Source organism: Oryzias latipes, chromosome 12, assembly GCF_002234675.1.
Source record: "Oryzias latipes chromosome 12, ASM223467v1".
Taxonomy (NCBI): Eukaryota; Metazoa; Chordata; class Actinopteri; order Beloniformes; family Adrianichthyidae; genus Oryzias; species Oryzias latipes.
Genome location: NC_019870.2, coordinates 23,273,881 through 23,301,216, shown reverse-complemented (window position 1 = coordinate 23,301,216; position 27,336 = coordinate 23,273,881). Strand labels below are relative to the sequence as shown.

Here is a 27,336-nt window from a genome sequence, read left to right as displayed (position 1 = left end):
AAAACGGCATAATTATAATTAAAAGACCACCGGGAACACGTTTAGAGTAAATCAAAAGATGATTGGAGTGAATCTTTAACTGTTGCTTGGCAACTACATCTCTGGCTTTTTGGGATAGTGAGGCAGGTTCTTATGTAGCAGAAATAATAGGAAGTTCCCAGCAACACTAGCACTTTTGTTCTTACTTGAATGTAGTGGAAGTGGAAATCCCAACAATCATGAGAAAAATCACAGACGGAAACCAAAACCCAGTCCTGCAGCTTCAACAGTGGTAGGTTTTTACATGAAGTGGCAGCTTCAGGAAAACATGGCTGTTTGCTCGAACAGTGGTTATGATATTTTGGTTCTTCAGACTGGTATCTTTTTTAACATATCAAATAAACCATAGAAGGTACAAACCATAATTCTTTTGGCTCCAACATTGACGTTTGGTTATATTTACCCATAAGAGCCTGTAATGATCATGTTTTTTGCTCCAACGTTTTCTTTTACACTAAAATAAAACCACATTTGGTGTGTTATTATGTTGTCATTTGTGACAATATTGTCTTTGTTCAAAGCCTCATGCACTCCTGCCAGGTTTGTTGCCTCTCATCTGTATTGATGCTACGTTCACATCAGGCATCTGATGCACGTGATGAAGACGCCTGGTGGGAAATGTCAAAGCGCCACAAATCTCGCTCCAGGCTTTCTTTTTCATGGCTCTAATCTGATATATGATGATGTGTTCAGTGGGTAGAGTCCAAAATCAACATGGAGGTGAATCTGATTGTTCTCCTACTGAACTTTATAATATTTTTCTTATTTGTAAGGAAACAATAATAAAAAGGATATCTAATTCTATTCTTATCTTTACTTTTTTCCCTCCTCGGACTAATGCGGGACAGCAAAACTGGGTCACAGAGAGACAGAAGTACCGCTGAAAGCAGCCGTCATTCAGACGCAGCTCCTGCAGTAGATGGTGAAGCTCGCCGTACTGTACTGTCTCTGAATGATCTCATGAACCCAGACATGGAGATGTGTTTATCGATGCTTTTGGAGAGCTCTTCAACCTGATTTCTCTACATCTGTGTCTGCCAAGCATTGACTTTATATGAAATATACACTTACTCTTCCGTTGGCCTCCCCTTTCCACCAGCCCTGGTCTCCACCGATCTTGCTGTAGATTTTAACAATGTCTCCTTCTCGCAGCGACAGCTCTCGCATGTCCCGTGCAGCAAAGTTATACCTGGCCACTGCGGTGCTGACCACCCGAGGAGTAAAGACTGAAAATGGAAAGAGTTGTAAGATAAGTCCTTTAGGTTTCAGCAAATCACAAAAAACGACTTCTATGAATAGAAGATTATTATTGTGCTTGACGAGTTAGCAAAGAAAATAATCAACAAGGCAGATTGTAATGACAATCTGTGAAGTTGGAATAAAAAAATAACAAATATTTACTTTAAAGGAGAAAAAAGTGGTTTCTTTAACTTAACGACAGGAAATGTCATCCTGGACAGAGCAGAAATGTCATAAATGAAAAGAGTTCCGCAGAGAAGCGATAATGAGGTTGAAAACGCAGAGGCTTATTAAATAATTACCGGAGATGATGTGCAACGCAAGGAGGGTGAGGAAAGAAAGGAACAGCAGAAAAGTACCTGACCAAAAGGGAGCTGAGCTCTGAGAGGAGGAGAAGTTGAGGCCTTGTGGACTGAGGAAGGAGAAGTTGTAGGAGGCGGAGGTGGCTGCTAAGAGGAGGAGAAGAGAAAGAAAGCAGGAAAATAAAGAAGGAAATGATGGAGAGCATGCAAGCAGAACTGGAGCCTGAGAGGCAGCATAATAAAGAGGGATCCAGTGAGCATCTTTCTTTAATCTGAGCCCATTTATGTAAACAGTCTATTTTGGTTTATGTGAAATGAACTTGCAGCAGAAAATATAAGTTAATCTCTCTTGAACTTCTACCATCCCTTTCCAGCCAGATGAGAGATGACAGTTCTATTTATGAGCTAAATGACGTTTTCTTCCTCTGTGGAGCATACCTTTGGAAGCTGCATCGTTACATAGCCTCACAAACTTTGAGAGGAATCATGTCACAACCAACCTTTCAAAGCAGTGAAGCAGAAAGACTGAATTTAAGGAGAAAGACAGAAGCTCCGATGAGATTATTATGTCTTACAGGAGCCCTGGACTATATGGACCAGATTGTTTTTGCAATTCTTATTTTTTGCTTCACCTTTGAGCAATAATCTTTCCCCCGCCACATACTCAAAAACTCACCAGAATTTGCACGCACCTAGTGAACTTTGGGCATAGTGAACTGCCTACCCCAAAATGATGACATCACAGTCAAACTGTCAAAGAGGCAAACATTTCTTATGGAGCTCAAATTTTTTTTCTAAATCCACTAAAGAAACCAAAACAGAAATGTTGGGGATTTCTACAGGAAGTGTTGAAATTATTATGGGATAGCCATAAAATCTACAGCTTGATGGTCATTTTTTGGGAAATTTGGAAATTTGGTCATTTTTAGCTCCCAAAAGGGGGGTTTAGCTGTTGGACGCATATTTCCATTTACTGGAATATTGTAAAAAAATTTAAGACATGAATGAGTGCACCAACTTAATGAAATGACAAATGGTATGAACTTATTGGGAATGTAGGCGTGGTTAACAAAAAAAACTCGGTAGCCAAGGAAATCAAAAGTTTAGTTTTGCCAATTCTTCTAAAAGTTCCATAGACCTGTTAGTCACCCCCAGGTAACCAAAACATGAAACAGTTGCTATGGAGATAAAACCAACCTAAAAGCCACCAATTTGAAAACACATGACCGAAGTGGCAGGGGCAGAGGGAGAGAGTGAGGGATGTATAGTAGCAGCTCAACCAGTGAGGGCGGGTGGCACCTGGCCATTCAATGCTGCTCGCTGCTTCAATTCAAATTTATAATTTCACACGTTTTTTTCATGAAAATCTGTGCCTGCAAGGCAGCTGTCACCATAGTAAGACAAAAAAAAAACAAAAAAAAAAAACAGAAAACCCACTGCTCTTCCACAGTGAAAAAAAATAAATAAAACAAACTTTCAGTGTCAAATTTACAATTCTGTTCCAGGGGTTGCTGGTAATTTCTTTAAAGCCAGAGCAGGACATAAGCCTGTTCAGGGTCATGGCCAGCATTCATACCGTCTAATGAACAGAGACAAAGACCAATTCAGGCTCCACAAACCTCTGAGTTAGCCCACTTCCCCTTTGTCGCTTCCTATTTACCATTTAACACAGTTGCCCAGTTCCCTTCTTCCCTCCTTTGGTTTGTCTTGATTTCTCTGAGCCTCGGCAGGAACAAACAGCCAGGGGACACAAAGGAGTGGGAGGTAGGCAGTCTGTTAGTCTGCCCTCGCTTGCAACTTTTGCACGCCAGCATGGCAAGGGACTAAGCTTGTAAATTGGACCTGTATATAGCAGCATCGAAACAGAGTCAAATGAGAACGGTCGTAATCAGTCATGGAGGCAAGTGGATTTATTATAGCTGTGTGCAGAGCAGTCCCACTCCAAAACACTGACAGCGGCATTTTCTCCACATTTATCTATAATGGAAACAACGGGTCTCCCACCTAAAGCCTGCTTGCTCTTATCCCCAGCTGCATTTGGAGGATTTTAGGTGCTCTTGGCTGAATTTGCAGCATCATCCCTCCTTTGCGTGTTTCATCTGTGGCATTCCCCCCCTTGGCTTAGAAAAAAAGACTTCTTTTCACAGATTAAAAACAAAAAGAAATTGCAGGAATATCTTGAAGATGTTTGTGCTCCTTCCCTTCTCTTTGTCTTTCTTCATCTTTGAAAGACTTGCAGAATGTCATAGTTTAGAATGAAAGAGATGTAAAAAAAAGACAGCAACATTAATTTCTAGGTAAACATTAGCACATTTGAGATAAAAAAGAAAAGAAATAAAAAAAGCAACAAGGTCTTTTTTTTTGGCCAGATCTGAAAATTGATGTAATTCTAACCAGTTTATTGAAGCTCTTTTAAAACATTTAGTTTTTGCTAAATAAGTCTGTTGCAACTTGTACAGCAATCCATTATATTGTCCTTCAATAATATCTTACTGAGCTAAGACAGTTTACAACATGCTGGAGTAGGAAAAATGCATATTAATTCAAGTTGAATTTTACTAAATTCATATAAAAAAATGTTGAGTGACATCCGGGACAAATTTGGACATATGAGACATTAGCACAAATCTCTCTTGTTAAGCAACGTCTGAAGAGAATTTCAGACACTTGTCTTTTGTCTCCAATCCCTCCTTGTTTTTCCAAAAGATACCGTACATTTACTGGAAAAATTACATTTGTTTAAAAGAATTTGAGAAAGATTTAGGGCATTTGAGACATAGCAATTCTGCAGATCTATTAAAACACCAGGATTTTCCCAATTTTTTCGTGAAGATCCTAAAATCTCATAAAAAGAGGTCAAAATGCTAAGGAAGCAAAAATTTGGAGAAATTGAAGAGAGTTTCTGGTGAATATGCTGCAACTCGTTTACAGTAGGCTTGTGTTTGAGACAAAACCACATGAAAATATGGAAATGTGTGGTTTTTTGGTAAAGTTAAGGACCAAATCAACTGGGCAGCTCTTTAAAATATCAGTGTGCTTGTAATTAAATTGACAACCGCTCACAAAGTTTTCTTGTGTGTCAAATGTTTTAAATTTCTACAGCAAAAGAGAAATCATGCAAGGAAATGGAGAACCTTTAATGCTCAGTGATATATTGGAGACCCCCTAAAAAAATGACATTTGCAATTTGCCTCAGGCTCTTACCAGCAGACAGATTCTACCCTTCCGGCTGCATATGATTCAACATGTATGCTATCTCACTTTCCTATAGGACATTTCTGCCAACAGAATATAATTGGTATGTGATGAAGTCTTCATTATGGTTAGTTAAGGTGCCAGATTTCTAAAAAAGAGCCTAAACAAAGCTGTCAACAGAGAATCCATGTAATAGTTTTGGCTGACGGATGATTTGTGCATCATTTGTCCGTTTACACAGCAGAGTGATGGTGGCTGCCAAATGTTTTTTGGCAGAGTGACTGAAAGAACCACAAACCAGTGAAACATCTGTGGGTTTACCTGGTGAGCGTGTGCTGGCCCGTGTTAGCGAACGCTCTCTTGACTTGTAGGGGTAGCGGAGTGTGGTATCCAACAGTTTGAAGCTTTCTTTCAGTGAGTGTGACTGATAATATTCCACCAGCTCCTGTAGGATAGAACAACAAAATATACTGAAATTCATCTGCTTTAAAAAGTTAACATTTTGTTCTTAATCCTTGTTGGATTTTTGCTACATTTCTTACCAGAAGACTTTCAAACTTTTTAGCCTCTGTGATGTGAATCCAGCTGTCCTTTTCTATGACTTTGATGTGCTTTACTTCATCATTGAACCTTCAGAAATGAAAGGCTTTTGATTAAATCGGTCCATCTAATGCAATTATATCTAAAACTACTGCACACTCTATTTGGCCTGTTAAGCATCAGTTGCTCAAGATGTTTCTGCATAAAACATGGATTATAAATAAATTCTTTTCCAACAGTTAGAGCTGGTTGTCACTTTTGTTTATCAAAATAAAATGACGGTTACCAACTATAGTTCACTTGCACCTGTGATCCACTCTCTCCAGATCTCTGGAATGCGTCTCTCAGGGGAGAGAAACGCATTCGAAATTTGAAAATGATTTCTGCCAACAGAAATCATTTTAAGACAGTGTTGGAATAATAATTGGCTGCAGCTAAGAGATACTTAGAAAGTAGCAGAATGGGGCTTGTTGAGGCATTTTGTGAAGAATGGATAAAAAAAAAAAAAGCCATGACATTTTTCTGTTCAGTAGGATATGAAATGCTCACTTGATGCTGATGGCAAACCTCTCCGCCTCAGCTGTCCTCTCTCTGATAAGGTAGGTTCCGCTGCTGTGGGATTTTAAAAGGTTGTCTGCCTGCTGGCGCTCCATGTTTCCCGCAAACCTTCAGAGAAACAAAATTAAAGATGTGACCTCTGAGTTCATGCTACCAAATGACAAAATGAACACCCCCTGAAATTGAAAATGTAAAACAACTCCTTTAAATGGTTAAAGTGCTTTAACAGACCTGCACTAAATTACTGGATTGTAACCTTGGGCTAATGGCAGAGCAACACACAATGAGATTCAGGGTCTTACCAAGGATATCCATAGTAGTCTGATTCCCTTGATGACTGTCTGTAGGATATTGACTGAAAGGGCTGTCATAATAAAACAGAAAATGCAACAGAAAGTCAAAGATGGTAAGACCAGCTGCCATGCCTGAGCTCCGGCTGTGCATGAGAACTGTACCTTTGGATCCAAGCAAGGTTTTACACAGGAACTGGGGAAAAATCCACTTTTTTGTGTTTGAATAAGCCTTCCCTGCAAGTTAAAAACAAGGTACAAAGAGGCTCTTCAGAACGCAACTCAAAACATATATATCCTTGTCATGCCAAAGAAACAAATAAATAAATCCGTGCTTTAATTTGATCCTAGTATTTGTTTCATTTTAAACTGTAAAGCTATGCTGCCCCCTGCTGGTGATATTATGGGAATAAAAACTGTCTTAACCTCCTGAGACCCGGCCCATTCACTTATGTCCTCTATAATGGACATTTTGTTTACTTGTATATTTCTAAGGAATTAAAAGATGCCTTTCCTGGGCTTTCCATTGATGTGTCATGTGATGAGTTTGCATGCTGGGAACTTTAAGTTTTACCTCTACAAAGATGGCTTCCATGCCATTTACCTAATTTTATGGAAAGGTGAAAGGCAAGTCAAATATTATGTATCTATTCCTTTTTTTACCATGATAATTATATATATTCTTGGTCATAAACATGTTAGGAACAATATTTTTAGATCTGAAAAAAGTTTCATGTTTTCAGTTTTAAAACAGCAGGCATTTAATGAATGTCCGGGACCATTTTAATGTATTTAATGACTGTACATGATTTTAGGATGAAAAAGTGAATCAGAGAGGATTCTATACCAGATAGTTGAGAGAGATTCAGATTTGGAGCTTTCAGATGATAAAAAGGATGAGATTCAGGAAGAAATAATGAAAATGATTTTTTTTTGTCCATCATAACAGGTTTACACCTGTGCTACCAGGGCGCCCTGCCTATCAAGATGACACCAAAGTTTGTGAATACCGGAGTTCAATCTCGTACTTTTCACAGTACATTGATAACATTTTTGAGGATCTGTTTTTGATCTAATTTTGTTCCAACTACCGGGGAATCACATTCCTCAGCCTCTCTAGGAAAGTCTATAGGCCACAGTACTGGAGAAGACAGTCGGTTCGGTAGTCGAACCTCAGATCCAGGAACAACAGTTCGGTTTCCTTCCTGGTCGTGGAACAGTATAACAGCTCTACACCCTCTCTAGGGTGCTGGAAGGAATGCGGGAGTTCGCTCATTCAGTCCAGATGTGTTTTGTGGATTTGGAGAAGGCGTTCAACCGCGTCCCCCGTATCCTGTGGAGGGTGCTATGGGAGTATGGGGTCCGGGGAGCCTTACTGAGGGCTGTCCGCTCTCTGCATGACCGGAGCAAGAGCTTGGTTTGCATAGCCGGCAGTAAGTCAAACCTGTTCCCGGTGCACGTTGGAGTCCAGCAGGTCTGCCCTTTATCACTGGTTCTGTTCATAGTTTTTATGGACAGAATTTCTAGGGCACAGGCAGGGGCCGGAGGGGGTCTGGTTTGGGGACCACAGTTTCATCTCTGCTCTTTGCAGATGATGTTGTCCTGTTGGTTTCATTAAGCCGGGACCTCCAGCATGCATTGGGGTGGTTTGTGGTAGAGTGTAAAATGGCCGGGATGAGGGTCAGCACTGCTAAATCTGAGGCCATGGTTCTCGACCAAAGAAAGGTAGTTTGCCATCTCTCGGTGGGTAGAGTGTCCCTGCCCCAGGTGGAGGAGTTTAAATATCTTGGAGTCTTGTCCATGAGTGAGGGAAGACAGGAGCATGAGATCGACAGGCGGATCGGGGCAGCGTCCGTAGTTATGCGGTTGCTGTTCCGGTCCGTTGTGGTGAGAGAGCTGAGCCGAAAAACAAAGCTCTCAATTTACCGGTCGATCTTCCTCTGTAGCAGATGGTCCAACAAGTAACAAAAGAGTGATGCAGAATTTTATTGTTTTAGAACAAAATTTAATGTTTTTGGGTAAATATCACTCTAAAGTTTTAGTCTGCTCCTTTTTTCTGATTTTCCAAATTGACTTCTATTTTCACAGAAATATCGTCCCGTTGTCCTCTACAGTGGACGTGTTGGGAAATTAAAGTAAAAAACATTTTTAAAAAAATTAAAATTGTAAGGTGATTATTTAGGCCCAAATGGATAGGAAATCACAAAAACACAGAAATTTTAAGACACTTTTTTTCCTCGGTTCTCAGGAGGTTAAAGAAGAAATTACCACTGTTAACCAAAAGGAGGGATTCTTCTTCTTCTATAAGGAAATACCAGGACAATAAAGAAAGATTGAGAGGTCCCATATTGTTATATGTTAAATAATGTATAATATATTTAATGTGATCTCTAATGTTCTCAGCAGGAACACATTCGTCGAGATTACAGGTCAGTGTCGGAGCTGAAGTGTCTTCACTTCCTGCTGCCTGGAGCAGCTGATTTGGGACACAGTTCACTCTTTCAAGTCACACAAAGGTATTAAAATGCCATCCTGTCGAGTTTAATGGCTAAAATAAATTTGTGGCATCAGAGATTTGCCCTGAATCATCCCCGGAAGAGTGAGCTCCATATGAGTGTGTAAAACCTGTGACTCAGCACTGACAGACCCTGAAGCAAGGTAGAGTTTTAATCATCTACAACAATAAACCAGAAGGTCTGCAGGAACAGCACTGCTAATGTTAGACCAACAGACAATCAATAAAATGGGCAATGGTGCAGAGAGGGGGAGAGTGATCTGACAAATTACAACATGACGTCTCCCAAGGCAGCTTATTTAAAATGCTCCTCTGAACTGATCTTCAGGTTCAAATCCCACAAATCCTTTATTGGTCTCCTGGACATGTCTAAACCACATTTTGTTTTGTTTTTTTTACTTACAAAATGTACAAGGCTCCGTACTCAAACCTAGTTCACATGGTCAAGTAATGAGCAGCTGCCATGTAAAAGCTCAAATACAATGAGAAGACTAGGATTTGCATCACAATCTGAAAGTTATAATAATAATAATGGATTGGATTTATCTGTGCTTTTCTAGATGCTCAAAGCGCTTACAATGTGTCCATTATTCATTCAGTCTTCATTCATACTTGGTGACGGTAGAGGCGTGGCTTCCAGTTCGCGCCTACGGTCCCTCTGACCATCACCGGGATCATTCAGTCACTTGTTTGCTTGTGAAATTAAAACCATCTAGTTGGTTTAAAAACAGACTGTTGTTGTTAATTTGTGATAGAGAGGTAACATCAAGCACAAAAATTTAGACTATTATTTTGTATAGTTCATCAGCAGGTTATAAGTTAACATTTTAATTAGCACTTTATTTAAATGTCATTTACAGTTTATTTAATTTGAAACTTTAATTTTAAGTGTGCTTGTTTTATGACCACAACATTTTATTTATCAAAATACCTTATAAATATCTTTGGATTTCTAATTTCTATTAAGCATGACGACCCTGCTTTACCTGTTCAGTGTGACTATAAATGTCTTAGAGATGATCACATTGCACCATATTTTTTCCCCACAAGGTTTACTTTGATAAACCATAAAAGGACTTGATTTAAATATTAAATACAAATCAAACAAGACATAGATCAATTTAAATTAACATGTGAATATTTGAATGGGCCTCGAATCACTTTGCACAGGGAAAAATGGGCCCCGGTGTCAAAAAAAGTTTAAAACCTCTGATTTGATGAAAAGACCTCAGAGGAGGTTTATGGATGTAGAGAAGGATGACATGAGGATGGTTGGTGTGAGTGAGGAGGATGGAGAGGATTTTGTCAGGTGGGGGAGATTAAGATAACAGTTTTTCTGTATAGGCTGTTTATGTTTTTAAAAGCATCAAGTAGAAACAGGAAATAATGCTACAGTCTGGTATATTTACAGTCTGCGTAATTGTTTATCAATGTGCATTGCCCTACATAAATAAGAATTTTGTAGAAAAATAATAACTTTCTCTTTTTCTTTCTTGGCATTATGGGAAATTATGTGATCCCAACTATAGGTCGACAACAAATAAACAACAACAAAAAGTCGTTAGACCTTTATGTTTCCCTAATTAACTGTTCTTGGAAACTGTTTATGCAGTCTGTCCAACTAGCAACTAACGGTGCTCATTTCTTCCTTTTCAAAGCAGTTGAGAGGTTTCTCGCCAAATGATTGACTTGAAGTACCTCCCACCATGTGGTGTCTGGATCTCCCTTGAGCAGCTCAATAATTTCTCCTGTTTGGAAACACAGTGGGGTCTTCCCTAGAGGAGGTGATGTGCCATGGTAGTTCCGCACTGCCACCATCTTTGGACCTGGAAAACAGATCAGTGCTGTCAGTAAATAGTTGAGACTTATAACAAAAGTTAAGGTAGACGAGATGAAAAAACATGTTTTAGTCAAACGTTAAGAGGTATCCTTGTTTCTGCCTATAAGCATATAATACATTACTTTTCTTACTTTAAAACACAACAGAACATTTGACAGAAATATATCAAATTTCTTAATCAACTGCTTTTAATGAAGAATTCCACTAGATGGCAACATAAAGCTGTGATCCCTGCTTGACAGCTTGGAGAGCATTTCTCACACTTCAAGAAGCAAGAGGACTTCTTACCTGGTGACAATCCAGGTTCCTGTAGGAATTAAACAAAAACAAACAAGCAAAAAAGGAATCAAACATCTGTTAAAAAGTTTAAGCTTTACTTTCACTTATTGTTTGCATGTGATGAGGACACATGCTGAAAAGGAAATCAATGGTTAATGAAGATACTACTTACCAAGTCATGAGGGTCTGAAAAACAAAAAGCAGAACCACTATGAGAAAAAAAAACATCAAAAGAAAATTCCAGAATAAGATTTGAATGTCAAGAGTCTTTGTTTTGCATGCACGAACTATTGCACTTTATGTAGTTGAAAAAGATGAAAGAAAGTTTATTAGCTTAAAGTTACAATAAAATCAGAAAAGAGCTCATAAATATATAAAATTCTAGTTTTAAGCTTCTTTAGCCGTAGTGAATTGGTTTTGGTTTAGGAAAATTATCAATTTATTTTTCAAAATATAGATAAAACATCAAGTAAAGAATGTCACCGTAGTGTTATTTTCAATGGACTTGTGTTTAAGGTCACAGCCCTTCAAGTGATTTTTTTTTTTTACAAAAAAACAGAACAACTGGACATGAAAAAGATGCTTCCTCCTGACTCCCAGTAGCTGTTCCCTACTTTGTTACCAAATCCATGACAAAATGAATTAGTCCCACCCTCCCACCTTTCTACCTTCCTGCTGGGTAAAGAGGGACTGCGCTCTTTGACAGCAGGTTAAGCTTGTGGATAATTAGAGCAGTCATCATTCATGTTTCACATATCAATGATGAATGTTGCAGAGTTTTCATCTCAATGTTGCGCAGCCCTGCTCCCTGACCTAGAAAACTAAACTGCTTAGCATGTGAAAAGGAAACACCTACTGATTTTACAGATGGTGACCACTTCCAGACACTCTTTGTGAGCTCCGGTTCCACAGCGAGTGCAGTAGTAGCCCTGATAGAAAATGCCTCTGAAAAACACACACATTGATTTAAACATCTGCAAAGCAAAAGGAAATGCCTCAGAAACACACTACAACCTTCCCTCTTCTTTGATTCTATGAAATCCCCAAATAAATTTGCTCTACTGTAAGAGTAGAGAGAGTATTTGTAACGGGGGCTTGTAATAGAGCGTGCATTGCACACTGCCATGTACAGTAGTAAGTGCTATAAATCACAATCCTTTGGGGCTGGAGCACTAATTAGCATCCACAACACTGGTCCCTGCTTCTACCAGCACTGCATTTAGGTCAGCAATGCCATGAAACTCTGGGGTCAATACAAGGGGGCTGTTTAGCCAGCTCACTGTAATAGAGGTGAAAGTGATCCATGGTGTGAGTTGGGTAAACCCACTGTGATTTTCTCATTTGAGAAGGAGTGTTTTTATGCAGACATTTGGGAAAATGTAGCTTTTATATTGATCTATCTGCAACTGTCACGAAAAACGATTGTGGGGAAAAAAGAAGAAGAAAAAAACGTACAAACTATAACTATAATCTTTTGATCTATCGTAAAAGCAATCCCAGTGGTCTTTTAATTACGATTATGCTGTTTTAGGTAACAATCAAAAAACCTGTCTTGTTTTCTAGGAGATGATTTCTGCAGAGTGACAGGATTTCACCTCTGACTGTGGGTGCAGAGCAAGCCTGCGCTGATTTCCCATCATCCCTTTGTTTACACTCTCTCCCACTAGCAGACAGCCCCTCACAACCACAACCAAGTATTACAGGTGCAACAACAAGGGAGAGCAATATTGGAGCTATCCAGCGTCCAGTTTTGAGCCAGATACCAGCTCACATGAGAAAAAAAAAGATGTACACGGATTTATATGTCTACAAGTGGATGCATCAGAATAGAGCAGAGCAGAGAGCTTGTGACCCGCCAACTGTAGTCTATACATAACAACTCTAAGCTTTTTTAAACTGCTTTTTTTTTCATCTGCTCCTCATTCACCATTTTAGTGAGAAAAGCAGTTTAATTCTTAATTTTTCTTTAGATATTTCCTGCATTTGAGTGCTTTCATACAGTTCAGCCACAAATTTCAAACTTGACCAAAAACAAAGTAACAAAAATTAAATAAACAGACATTTTGGTAAAGTCCCTTCTAGCTCCACATAAAAAAAAAAACAAAAAAGACATTTTTTTTCCCAACAAGCTAAAATTAGCTTAATTAAGACAAGCAAAACATTGAATTATTTGTTATAATGATAATACGAATCAAATATATATGATAGAAGAATTTAGCCAGTCTGGACAATACTTTTTTTCACTGTTAAAGGCTATTTAACTGAGGGTAAAGCCCACAGCTTTGCAGCAGGTTAAGTGTTAGCACAAAGAAGTCAATGTGCTAGCATGGGCCTCGCCAGAGGCAGCAAAATCCATTTATCTGAACATGCAGAATTAATTATATAAGAAATTACATTCATGTAACTTTGGGATTGCTTGAAGGCAGAATTTGATATCAGTGGATACCTATTTTCCCAACTCATATACATACACAACTAAGCAAAGCTAAAAAAGGACCTGAAATAGCTTTTATTTTTATATATTTGTAAAATAGATCTAAAATTTAAGAAAAACCCTTCAGATTCTTAAAAATTGGTTCATAATAACAGCTTTGATATATTTGGCAGATTTTTCATCAATAAAAAAAAAGTGTATAGGGCTGGATACAGCACCTGTCTGTGTATTACATCTACTGTTCTTGTTCACATTCTGCATAAGCAAGCATGTTCCTCCTTAAAACTAATACATGACAGCTGGAAGAATTTACCGAGCAAATCTATTTCAGAATGTGAGCCTAGGCTGTGTTCATTTTATTTAATTTGGGTTACCTCAAGAGCTTCTTGCAAGCTCGACAGTTGGTGTTCTTATCAAACGTGTGCATTTGGAAGTTGTGCTGATTGGCGGTGGCTCTCTCTGGCTTTATGTTGGACCTGGATGAGGACAAATTTGTTTCATTAATTATCTAAAAAGGCAGCTAATACCAAATTTGATATAAATTATAACAGAAATTACAAACACCAAGGATAGATAAACAAAAACACAAAGCTAATAAGAAAACTGGCTTCTTAAAACAGTTTCAGTACTTAACCCATGCAATCATACTCACATAGCCATTTCAAACTGCTCCATCCAAATCCTCTTTGTGTCTTCAGCTTTGCAGAAGAACTGGAAACCCTGCTTCCCTTGCAAATGGATCAGGTAAAAACCGTAGGACCACTAGGGAGAAGAATGAGCAGATGTCAGAAAGATTTTTGGATTGACGTAAGAGAAAGATGCGAACAAAACCCTTTCAACAGTGTTGTAGGAATGCTAACAAATAATACATTTAACTCATAACTGAAAGTCTACATGCGCTTGAGGAAAACCGGGGAAAACAATTAAAGCACCAAAAGGCAGATGTGCAATCACAGCACGACACCCACAGTACACAACTTCTAAAATGAGCTCCCCATGAGAGGGGAGAGTTAAATAAAGGATTTCACTTGAGCTTACCATTTTTCCACTCGACTGGTAAGCATGCAAAAAGAAAGACACCAGATAAAGACCCAGTTATTCATGCAAACAAATAGACATGCAGATTTAAAATAAAGCAGCATGTTAGACCAGTCATGAGATGCACTGCCCAACGTTTTCATGACTTCCGAATCACGTCTGATGCATTCAGGATTCCCAAGCAAGCAGAGAGCACACATTGCACTTCAATGCATTACACATTTGATTTGGTATCTGAAATTACAATCAACAAGCTCCTGTGGTGCAAGAGCAATATTTGCAATGATTGCACGGGCCGTTTCATCATTTACACCGGCGAAGCTACGTTTACAAAGACCTTCTGTGCAAGATCTCCTTTGTCTTTTCTCCGGTCAAAACAAAGCAAATGTTTTTTTCTTACCTTTTTCATGTCTCTGTTGTTCATGAGGTCATCTGACATTTTGTACGACTGCAGTTCAATAATCTCCTTCAGCTCATAATTATAGCCTTTCCTCTTGCACACAATGACCACTTTGTCAAAGAGGAAGATATACCTGGAAACGTTGAAACATATTTATCCGTTAATGGCATAAAATAAAAATCCAGCTTTTGGATGTGGATTAATCTCATTTTCACTCCAAATTTGGCCTCACCGGTCCTGTTTTGTTCTATTGATGATAGAAGACACCTTCAGCTCTCCGTCTATCTTTGGCCTGCCATACTCCTCCAGTTTCACCTGCTGTTTAGGTCACAAAGGCCCAGAAGGATTAAAGGCACTTAATCCCTGATGAATTATGTCATAAAGTTCCACTAAAAATGAAAGAAAAGGTGAGCAATTATAGACATTACAGCAAAATGACAGGAGTCAGAAAACTTACAAGATTTTCTATAGAACTTTGGAATTCACTGATTTTCTTTAGCGTCTCATTGTCCCTCTTGACTTCATTTATATACATCGCCAGGTCCTGAAAGACAACATTTCTGAGCTTAACTGGACATGTTACCTATTTGCATGTCTATTACTTACATGTTAAGCATTTACCCTCCTAACGTAAATGAAGATTCTAATTGCTGTTAATGGATACATGCAAACAAACACATAACACAAACCTGCATGGCCTCTAGAGCCTCTTTGAGCTGTTGTCTCTCAGGTCGGTCAGTTGAGTGACTCAGAAGTTCCTGTTGAGAGAATTATTCCTGATCATTTATAAGCAGGCTGATTTATTCATGCATTAGTCGTGTCACATCTTTATTAAAATTATAAAGTAGGGTTATCGTTCTCTTTTTTGCATGTTTTTTAATGAAGATTTAGACAAATCAGAATAGCGGGTTTACTGACCGAGTCATCAAACTTCAGGTTTTTTAGGAGGAAGCAAGCTCAAAGGTACGTTTACATTTTACCTTCCTAAAAAAATGATTAGAATCTTAAATTACCAATTTGCAAAACCCTCAGCTACTTTCCCAACACTCTTATTTAAAAAAAAAACTGCTAACAACTCTGGTTTGGATTAAGTTCCCACTAGACTGAAAGCAATATTAGCATTATTTGTGCAGAAGTCACACATACATGTGTTGTATGCATGTATTACTTATGTTATCCATATGTCAAATCAGTGAATAAAATAACCCAGGATGTTATCAAGAATGTCTCAAAATGGTTGTAGCAGTTCCAAGTTACCTATTGTTCTATAGGTTGAAAGGCTAACCAGGGATCCCTGCTTTTTTACAAGGGCAAATTTAGTATTTCAAGTAAAAACTGTTTCTGAATCATACTTTCTAAAAAATAAGGCTTTTCTTATTAGCAAACCACTAACATGGACCACTGACAATTTAGATTATCGTAATCGTTTAACTAAAAGTTGTAACCATAGAGCATGACGTACATCATCTTTAAAAAATATCAAATAAAAAAGCAAATTTGTGCCCACCTCAGTTGTTTCACCTGTTCACCTCTTTTTATCAGCTCTGTGGTTTAGGGTTTTTAAAAATCACTCTGTTCCACACATTTCTACTCGTAATGGGCACCTGTAGACAATTTCAATTTAAACTAAGGTTCCAAGTCGGATATGTAGATTTGCCACATACAGAAAAAAACATTATTATAGTCATATTTTTTAATCCCAGAAACAGTGTTTGGACCAAGTATAAATAAGTGAATCTGGCCACAAGACAGCAGAGTTTATAACATTAAGTCTGACTCAATAGATCTAAAACTCCCTTCTGGTTCCAAAATGTAGTCATGTGCAAAGGCTTTTAGCTAAACACTCAAGTTAGTAAAAAATGCAGTAAACTGCTACATAATTATATGGCTTTAGAAGAATACAGTACATTCATCAAATATTTAATTCCAGCATGTGGGGAATAGCATCACTGATGACTGTGCTGAATGTGCTCCAATTAGAGTGCAGATGGGCTTCATAAAAGATGTGAAAACTGCTCACACTATGACCAAACACAGAGCACCACTGTGATGATATCTATGCCACATCAAGTGAAAAAAGTGCCCTAAGGCGTGATTGGACCCGCAGATACAAACACACACACACAAAAAGGACGTGTCAGTCTAACATGCCCTGAGGCTGCAGCGTGCACCACTGTTCTCTGCAAAGTTGTGGGAGGCTGTGAAATGAGGTGTGTTTAATCTTATTAGTGCATGGCTGATTTGACCCGAGAGACTTGCTGTGACTCCTGTAGGGGTTCGATTGGAACTAATAGAGAAGTCACAGTGCGCTGTGTGGACCTGCAATCACCTGCACAAACACTCCCCTCAACCCCAGTTCATTACCCACTGCAGCATAAACCTGTTCACTATGAATAATTGAGAGGCAGAGGTAATTAATTACAGGGAACATTCCAAAGGCCACCCCGTTGTGTAAATAAATAGTATGAACAAAACTACACTTAAAATATTTTTGTTGTTTCACTTGAGTTGCTAATTTAAAAATAAAAAATGTTGGCAAATGATGCAATGCGAGTTATCCAGATTTGTTTACCTGGTCTAGTATTTGGGGTTTTCTTTTGCAGAGTGCTGGCTATTTGCTGAAAATCCTAAACAGAGCAGTACAAGTATTTGCTGGCATGAATTATGTTTTTTTTATTATTCTTATGGCTGACCTTCAAATTTTCTGAGTGGGATATGCAAATGTCTCACTACAACCTGCTCAAATTGAGTTTTGCTCATTTTCTGATATAGAGAAGCTTGCTGCTCTAGAGAAAAAGAGCCACCAATGGTGCAAATGTTTCCTACTTTTTTTCCTGCTGCAATAACCATTTTTACACCATGTGTATCCTACTGATTTGCAGTCAGCATTAAAACAGGGCAGGGAAACTCTAAAACACCACCAGCATCAATACATTTCTATGGTGCATTAAAAACTATTGAAATAAATCTAAAACAATATTATAGTTAACAGAAAAAGTGCTGTATCTTTTCACAGTTTATCACCTAATGCTTAATTATTAACAATTATTTTACTTCATATGTTAAAGTGCTAATTCTTCACTAGTTTGAGTTCAAAAAGTAAAGTGTTGCTTCTTGTCTTCTTTGCCTTTTGGCATTTTCCTTTAGGCAAAGCCACAGTAAATCTGCCCCCAACTAATTTTATTCATAGCAACCTTTTACCATCGCAGTCTGACTTCTACAAATACAAGCTTTCGTCAAAGCTGCCCTTACTGGTAAGGATGGGTTGTCTGTGGGCAAAAAATTGTCAAATTTGTATGGAGCACGTAGGTGGCCCTCACAAAATATTAAGGTTCTAGATAGCCTGGTCAATCGTAGAGCAAAACTGTTGATTAGCATTTCTTCATGTTGCAAGTCACAAGTTGTTACAGACTTAGACAACATGCAAGGGTAAGTAAGGGTGAAGTAGGTGAGACACAGGCGTGTCGTAGTGATTTTGCATTTATTCAACCCCCCCAAATCCTGTAGACCGTGCAAAGGACCTGTTGTTCACGCAATACATGCATGCTCCTAGCATGAAAACTAAAAATTAGGAAGTAAGACAATCAGAGTGTAGTTTGTGTGAGCATCCAACAGGCACTTGCACATAAAGTGCCCATCCGGTGCATGCACAATCATGCTGGGTCAGTTAGGGGATGGTCCTTGCACCTTACTTATGACTAGAGTGTGGCTTTGGGGCACTGCACAACTACAGCATCACCCATTCCTCATAAGTGCCTGTAACTTACTTTCTCGTTACAAATGCTTTACGATAGACTTGCAACATGCTCGACAATCATAAGTCCCTTGAGGTGGCCGCACAGAAAAGGAAACTGAGATCCACCTGAGTCCCCCCGCTAAGATGATGCCACTCCTCTCTATGACCATCCATGGGCCTGGACAACCAAAAACCTGCAGCACCTATACTGATCAAGCCCTATATGGATGCATGGGAATACGGCTTTATCTCCAAAACATCTGACATGAGCTGTATTTCTAATGGATTCCTTCCTGATTCTATCCATTGTCACAACTCCCAAAGAGAACCTCAACCTCTGCTACCTCCAGCTCTGCCTTCTGTCTATATCTGAAAGACTCCATCTCTACACCAACAGTCTGACCACCGTCTTGAAAACCCTTCTTTTATTCTTGGTGACACTCTTTTGTCAAATATCACCATACAAACCTTTGTTCCACCTTTCCAACCTGCTTACACATGCTTCTTCCCCTTTTTCCCACCCTCTGTTGTTCTAGACTATTGATCCTAATAATGTTTTATTTCTTCCCCACTCTTCTAAATCCTTCCAAATCTCAACAGCTATGGACACACTGCTTGTCCACTCTTCATCTTCTTCAATACCTTCCTCAATTTATCCTTACTTGGTTTTATTTTCTGCTCTGAGCTCTCTGTCCTGTGCTCCTCTCTGCTCTCTTCTCTCCTGTTTACAAATTCTTCTAAGTCAACCTTTTTCACTTTACACACTCTCAGACTTCTTCATTCCTTAGTATGTCTCTTTCTCTGCTTTCCTCATTCCAGATGACTCACCAAGTAGCCAAGTCACTTTAGCTGTACCTGTCCTGTCCAGTCACTGGGAAGAACCTCCAAGTATCCCCAAAGCCTGTTTTAACTCTTCCCTAAAGGTCAAACAAAGGTCCTTGTCTTCTTCATCTTACTTACCACCAGAGTCATCTTCATACCACCATGCTGTCATGCTGTCTGGCTACACTTTACATTGGCGACTTTATTTGACTACAAAACTGCCCAAATCGAAATTCAGTTAAGTACAAGGGTGTGAATGTGCAACATTTGGATATGGGGGTGACTCTTACCTTCAGCAGTAGGTGATATTTTAGCACCCTCTGCATGGGAACAACCAGCAAGTCCTGCAGTTTGAACTTCCCTTCTTGCACCTTCAGCGTACATTCCTATGGAAAAAGCACAGAGACAGTCATTACACGCTGCATAATAAGGAATTGTAAGTTTTCCACTGACAAGCATTCATTTATTGTTTAATAATTCATTGCTGCACTTGTGCCATTGCTTCCAAGCATTCACAACAGCCTGCTAACAACAATGAGGCCAGTTCATTCTTTCAGGGCACAACCGCTCTGGCTGTGCCAGAATGTGTGACAGTTATCCTCCATGCTGACTGAGAAATTCATCTGAGTCACAACTACATTTTTAAAAACTCCACAAAAAAGGGTCTATTGTTTTATCATTCAAAAACATTCTCTGAATTCAATTTACAATGCACTAATGACAAGAATGCACACCTTCTTTATTTCATTTTTTTTTAACAATAAAGGCTTGATTTCAATACCTTGAGAAAATGTTATTTAGCTGCTTGCAAAAAATTCAGTTGTGATAAAGAGTATGAAACTGCTGGGGCTTTGATCACCTCATTTCTTCTCTGATATATTTTATATCTTGTTGATAAGCAGTAAACTGCTGATTTTCCTGGATCTCACCACTTCGTTACACTTTCCATCTGATTTAGAAAGTAAATATCTTAATATCATTTTATAATTCACAAAGACCATCCTTTCATATTTTCAACAAATTGTTTTCTTTGTTTATCTTTCACCCACACCCTCTCCTCTTTATCTATTCCTACCTCTATGGCCCTTAGTTTGTCCAATTCTTACAGCCATCCTGTCCTCAAACTCATTTTTCCTAACCTATGCTTGTTCCTTCTTTCTTCATTCATTCTCGGTACCCACACGCTCTTCAGTCCTCATCCTGATCTGCTTCCCTTCCATTCATTTCCTATTCCCTTTTATTTGTTTCTCCTATCATTAGGCTCTGTCTGGAGTCTGCAGTCAGATCAAACTCATCAAGATACTGAGTTTCCAATATTGCAGTCTGTTGCAAGATATTCAAATGGGCTGGTTGAATTCTTATTCTTCGGTTGCTTAGTCCTTATTATCTCTTTCAACTTTTTAACTAGTTCCTATTGGTAAAGTTCATATTTGCTATTATAATTTATCCAGAAAGCTTAGTAAAAAGAACACGGTTTTGTCATTGGTGCTACAAATCCTGATATAAGCAAGCAACATGTTTAAAAGTTTTACCACTTTATAAGAAATGTCTCCTATACTTACTTTTACTGAATATAAAAGGCTACACAAAGAAATAACATCAGTATTTGGATGGATCTGGGTGAGTGGTACCAACCTCTACTTTAATCTTGATGTCCTCTCGTGTTGCTGTTAGATCATCCAGTGTCTTCTGTGCGTTTTCCATGTGGCTGCAGTACTGACCATAGATCAACAGCCTACAGAAGGAAAACTTCCAACCGTTAACTCAAACAATCTAACAAACCTCATCACCCTTTATATGCTCAACAACCACGATATATATACACAATAAGTTATTTATCTGATCAATGTTGTCACTTACTTACATTGAAAGAGAAATGTCCTTTAAGCAGATTTCATAGCAAACTGAGCCGTTAGCTTAACCAGTAAAAACACATTTGTTTGAGTTTTGGCTAATCATGTATCAAATATTAAAACTCAGTAATTTACAAGGAACTAATGATGCATATGAGTGTTAAAATATCCTTGAAAAGCTTTTTACGGCTGAGATTGTCAATAAGATGTTTGTTGTCTTTAATTAATGGCAGGTTCATTAAATCTGTATAAACTGGAAATGAATTTTAAAGACAAGGCTTGATGTAAACTAACAGGGCTCGTCTGAAAGTGTTATATCTTGATACACGATACATGTTCAAAAGCAAACATAAAAAAATAATTTATTTCGAAGTCAACAATTAGCTGCTGAGTGTTTTTGAGCCTTGAGGTGATGTGCTGCACGCTAATTTTAAGATTAATAACACAATCTGAAAGGGCAGCGTAAGAGTCATTTGGCACCACAGGGGCCAGATAAATGAATATGTGAATAAATGTGTGATGATTAGAAAATGTGCAGAAGCCTGATCCCAGGGCGGTGTTTGTCAGGCCGACATCCTCCTGTCAATAGGCTGTAATCACAGAGCGCTAATGAAAAACAGCTTGGTATCAGTTGCTATGCAAAGAGGAGAAAGAATCTCTTCATTTCGAGCAGTGATGATATGAGAGGCGAGTTCATCAGATATCACAGTGGGACATTGACACAGATCTGCGGGCTTCAGCTGGGAGACAGTTCAAAGTCATCTTTCCTAGAGGATGCAGCGGCACGTGGCACACTTTCCTTTCACTCACTCATTCAGTCTAAGTAGGACATTGGCACGCTTGGTACGGAGAGAGTTGGCACTCGTGTTAATCTGAATTCTGAGTGGAGCAAGGCAGCAAGTAAAGCCGCCCCCAACTCTAATACAAGCCCTGATAGATCTGCAATGCAGGCGAAAGCAGCAGGAGAAAGTCTGGACGGTGGAGCAGAAATGCCAACTGAGACTAGGCTGCAAAAACAGAATCAGTTGATAGAATAATGAAAAGCAGACATATTCATTGATGAAATGTTTCACAAATATTGAGGTTGTCAAACTGTGGGACTGTGAAGCAAGTAGTTCATCACATGACTGTCCCAAAGTCCACAGTGGTGATCCCTGAGGCTTCATTTGATCCACCCCACCCCCCCTGCAGCAAGACTCACGTTTTGGTTAAGCTCGTTAAGCTCTGGGCTAACAGGTCCCTGATTAAGCCTTGATCCACACTCAGGGAGACAGCTCCCGAACTTCCCACTTCTCCAGAGTGACAAAATGATTGAGATTAACGGGGGGCCTTGATCAATTATAAGACACCAAACAGATCAAGCAGTGTAGAAAAGGCATACTGACGTGTTCCAAAGACAAACAATATGAGTTATAGCCGCATGATGACAGATGAAGCTCTTCTTTTAAGAAGATGCACCAAGACTAGAATGCCAAGATCTCTGGCTTCTGCTGTCGGCATGACAATTATGACAGCCACTCATTCAGACATGATAAGATGCAATATAAAAATGCAAAAATGAATTAAATAAAAGAATAGCATCTGACATCTGCATGCTCACATTGGAAAACTGAAAAAAGAGAGAAAACCAGTTGAATACATTTTTTTTATTTATGTTTTTATTTTAAGCACATCAGCAAAGCTTTATGTACAGTGTTCCCTCGCCATATCGCGTTTCACCTTTCGCGATGTCACTGTTTCGCCAATTCTTTTTTCAGTGGAATTTGCATTCTTTTTTTTTACAGCACACTGGTTCTGCGTCCTGATTGGCTGCTGATCTTTCAATCAATCTCCTCCCTGCCGTGTCTCCTATACAGAATATGTTTAGTTTGCCAAATCTACATGAATCTTCAATTGCTAGCAGACCTTTGATTTTCATTCAAAAATACTGGACACATTTTTTTAAGATTTTGCTTTGAGACTTTAAACAAGCGAGAAAAATGTGAAAATATTCATGTCTGTCTAAAAAAGGTTATAAAGTGTTTAGTGGGGAGTTTTACAGCTTTAAAACATCTATAATAATACTTTGTGGACTTCACCTATCGTAGGTTGGTTTTACAATGTAACCCCTGCAATAAACAAGGGACAACTGGATTGGAAAATTATGCTATTTCTATTTTTTACTTTTTTTGTAAATAGCACTAGGCCGCCATTTCTTTTTTTGGAGCTGCGTCATGCACATGCACAAAACGACAAAGCAAATTAAAATTGTAGCTGTGTAAACCAGCTACTGCAAGCAAAACAATTGATCAAATGCTTAAAAATAATGTATTATCAGTATAAACATGGAATGTTAAAAATGACAGCAAGAATGTTTGATAGTTGTTACTCCTAATCACTGCTGACTGAGTAAGAACAGTGGGAGCTCACCACAGTGCTTGTCATTAGTTGTTTAGTTAACGCTGCTTGTTTTTGGGAAAAGAACACTGTTTGCCTGTTTCCTTTTCCTTAAAAACAGGCAGCATTATCTAAACAGCTAATGACAAGCACTGTAGAGTGCTCCCACTGTTTCCACTCAGTCAGCAGTGATTGCTCAGTGAAAATCATAGTCGATTTCTTCTTTGACTGTAAGAGTGTTCACCTCACTATGGAAGCTGATAGCTCACTTCTTCATTCCTTTCTGCATTTCTGCTCTACTTGCATTCACAAGCAGTTAAAAAAATAACAATTCCTAAATGCTAAACTTGCATGCTGCCTTTTTTATATAGTTTTGTAAAAAATAAAAAGGAAAATGTATATTTATAAGTAAGTAAAATAGCATGCGAATAGGGCAATATAGTCAAAATTAGAATCTTGTGAAACTGTATACAAAGAAATTAGAAGGACAGAACAGTAAACTGGCAGTCACTCACATGCTTTTAAAAATCCTACAGCTGTCCATTAGACAAAGAAAAATGGTTTCCTTTTATTTGAAGGATTTCTTGATTTATTACAAACTTGCATAATTTTTGATGCAAAATCCTTTCACAGGAAATACAATTCTGGGTAATACTGCCCTGGGTATTCACCCCCCCAATGGGTGGTGGAGTGGTGTGAGCTGAGTCAGGCGACCGAAGGAAATCTCAGAGCAAATCTGAAGTGACAGGCTATGGAGCTGGCTAATATTCTGTGACACGTGGCATTGGGACCCGCTCACCTCCACTCAACATATCCAGCACACAGCAAATGGAGGAGAACAAGAGCAAAGATCTTCTTTTAAGAGGCTCATTGTGACAACGATTATGGAAGTGTCTGAGTGTACGGCAACCAGATTACTCTAGTAACGAGTTGAGGAATTTTTTAAAGACTACATCAACAAGAGACCACTTGTATCTCAGTTGAAGCTTTCAGGGCTCCCTCTGAATATAAGGCTGGGTCTGGGTGTATGAGAACCAAGAAAAGTGACATTTTAGCACAACTTTCAGTTCAAAAACAAAAGCTTTTCATATGTGAAAAAAAAACAGATATACGCAGATTGTTGATTGTTGTGAAGGTCACAAGGACCTAACAAGCACAGATAACCACATTAATTATCCAGATTCTGGTCCGCATTAAATATATCTGGCTCTCTGAAAAGACCTTTGTTGTGTGCTTTCAAATCCCTTGGTTACAGTTGTTTATGTCCACAGAGACTCAAGAAGCAAGAATGGCTCATAATGAGGAAGGAATATGTGCCAGTCACATCCAGGCAGAGATAGCACAGCATCTGCAAATCTAATGAATTGCTTCCTTAAAATAACCCTGCGTCACATTTGGGTGAATGTCAGTGAAAGGTAAATAGCAACAAAGAGCAGAATGTCATCAGCAAAAATTTGTTTATGAATGGAAGGTAAATGTTAAAATGGTTTTCACACACAAGCAACCTCTAAACTTCAAACAACAGCTTAGCCTTAATCACCACTGCCATTCCAGGTACATACAAGCCGTCTGCAGGCAAAAAATTGGCAAACCTGCATGGGGCACACAGGAAATATCAGCTGTTTACGCACATTTTTTTCTAAAGGCATGCTGTGGGTGACAGGTCGTGGCGAAGACTTCTACAACACGCAAGCGTAACTAAGGTTGAATCAGATGAAACGCAGCCAGACTTTTCATTTTTTCAACCCTACAAACATTGCACACTGCACAGGGAGCCTATTAGTGCGGTTCAAGTGAAAGGTGCATGCAGCTTGGCTGTTAGAAATCAGGAAATTAGACAACCAGAATGCAGTTTGTGTGGGCATCCTCTGGCATCTTACAGGCAGTAAGTAACGTATCATGCAAACACCCTGTGTGTGCTGCATTTACGCACAGTCAGTAACGAGCACGTGTGGACACCTTACCAACAACTGGAGCACTGCATAAATCAGACTGTATGCACCGTAAGGGCATAAAGGGTACATAAAGGGCACCGTACGACAGCATCATCCGTACGTCATAAGAGTGTGCAACTTACAATATCCTTACAAATACTTCACGATACACTTACCACATGCACAACAATCGTATGTTCCATTTTCATGACCTTAAGGTGGCCACATGAGCCTCAAGGGAACTGCAACACACACTTGCGCTCCTCTTGAGATGCAGCTGCTCCTTTCTACAACCTTCCACAGTCCTGGACAACCCAAAAACCCTAAAGAACCATACGGGTCAACTCCTGTACGGGTGCATGCGACTAAGACATTCCTGCAGTGCTCCGTGTACTGAGGATACAAGTCCTCAATGAGGTCGGAACAGGTTTAAATCCCAGTCTGTAAACTGTAAAGCACTCTTCTTTTTATTTACTATCAAACAATTAAGCATTGTGCCCAAAGAAAGGCCTATGAGTGACAAAGTGTCATTCATGTCTGTAAATTTCCTGTCCTGAGTGGGGATTATTGTTTATCAGCATCTTGTACTTATGTGCCAAAAACTATTTTTAAGTGGTACTCAATAAAATTTGAGAGTCAGATGAACCCCAAAGACACATGCATAATGGAGAGACAGAGCATGTGCCAGTCTCTGTCTATTAGTCTCCTGTGTCAAACCCATTTTGCTTTATTTAGGCCTCCGGGCTTCAGGAAAGAAAGCTACAATGACCTTACCTATCCAAATCTGCATCGACCATTTTAGCTGGAAAACATCAGTAGGTAGAAAAGAGCATCTGTGCTCTAAATGTCCCTGTGCAGGAACACAATACCCACTAATGTTTGCAAGAAAAAAATGCACATATGCATACATGAAGCATAGTGACTCACTCTCGCCATAATGGCTGCATAATTCCAAACGACTGAATCAGAGTCAAGGGCGGGACTTATCATCACCATTATTACCTATAAGGCTGCTGCACTTTGCTCAGCAGGGAGGCAAATCACTGCTCCCGTCAGAGATGCAAATTAACCACGAGCTGCTGTACAGCTGTGCAAGATGGAAGTTGATAGAAAAAAAACACGTATTTGAACAGAACAGTCAACTTTGTCCCTTTTGTGTGAGGCGTTCAAATTAAGATGACATCTGAACAGCACACTGCTTGCATTCAAAAGACCAATTTTTCCAAATTGAGGTCTACTTTCAACATCCTTTGAGAATGTTTTACACAATTCTAAGAGGTACTGCTTATTTAGATAGTTTTTGTTTTAAAAAAGAACAAACAATAACATGGAAAACCACTTAGTAATATTGACCATTTTCAGATTAAATAAACAACTAGAATAACTGAGTGGCTGTAGCTGTAAACAAAAGACAACAATCTAGAACAAAAGCAACACGTGCAAGGAGGATCGTCGGTCAAATGACTAAAAAAATCTCATTAAAGACTGTATGTACAAAATAAATGAAACAAACAGCTAGTTTGTGTCTTGTTCTACACATGCGATTCGGTCACCATGATCCCCATTATGCCAAGTTTAAACGCCTTTTGACATACCGTGTAGTTTTGCTTCATAAGAATTTCCGATAACCCGTTTTAACCCCTCAATTAATCCCCCTTTTTTTGGACAGGATGTCAAATGACACTGAAGAGAAAAAAATTAAAACCCACTTACCAGAATTTATGCCAGTTCAATCGTTTATAAGGCTTTCTTTGTTAAATTTAGGACCTTCTAAGACTTTATAAGAATCCGTGGCCAGCCCGATGCACTGATAATGGTTTTGGATAAACATTGAAAAGTAGCTTTTTTTACTTTTCCGTTCATATGTTTTATTTTAACTCGTATGAAACAAAAAATCTAATACACCTGGCAATCTGACCTGTGAATATGAAGCTCCATGCTGCCTC

The 27,336-nt window shown here is 38.9% G+C and overlaps 1 protein-coding gene across 8 annotated transcripts in view; it reads right to left on the bottom strand.

The window, feature by feature from the left end:
- Positions 1-27,336, bottom strand: part of vav2 (vav guanine nucleotide exchange factor 2) — a 254,659-nt gene that overhangs the window by 2,566 nt on the left and 224,757 nt on the right. For 2 of the 8 annotated variants that reach the window (XM_011481992.3, XM_011481993.3), the window contains 20 exons: positions 20,863-20,962; positions 19,518-19,613; positions 15,359-15,427; positions 15,127-15,213; positions 14,902-14,987; positions 14,670-14,802; positions 14,270-14,284; positions 13,884-13,993; positions 13,606-13,707; positions 11,654-11,742; positions 10,970-10,983; positions 10,807-10,825; positions 10,377-10,504; positions 6,329-6,400; positions 6,176-6,237; positions 5,865-5,981; positions 5,318-5,405; positions 5,097-5,220; positions 1,638-1,727; positions 1,111-1,265 (listed from right to left, as the gene is read on the bottom strand). In XM_011481992.3, the coding sequence (XP_011480294.1) occupies positions 1,111-1,265; positions 1,638-1,727; positions 5,097-5,220; positions 5,318-5,405; positions 5,865-5,981; positions 6,176-6,237; positions 6,329-6,400; positions 10,377-10,504; positions 10,807-10,825; positions 10,970-10,983; positions 11,654-11,742; positions 13,606-13,707; positions 13,884-13,993; positions 14,270-14,284; positions 14,670-14,802; positions 14,902-14,987; positions 15,127-15,213; positions 15,359-15,427; positions 19,518-19,613; positions 20,863-20,962 (1,756 nt within the window). The remainder of the gene's footprint in view (positions 1-1,110; positions 1,266-1,637; positions 1,728-5,096; positions 5,221-5,317; positions 5,406-5,864; positions 5,982-6,175; positions 6,238-6,328; positions 6,401-10,376; positions 10,505-10,806; positions 10,826-10,969; positions 10,984-11,653; positions 11,743-13,605; positions 13,708-13,883; positions 13,994-14,269; positions 14,285-14,669; positions 14,803-14,901; positions 14,988-15,126; positions 15,214-15,358; positions 15,428-19,517; positions 19,614-20,862; positions 20,963-27,336) is intronic. The other 6 variants (XM_011481994.3, XM_011481995.3, XM_020707823.2 and 3 more) reach the window with 5 other exon arrangements.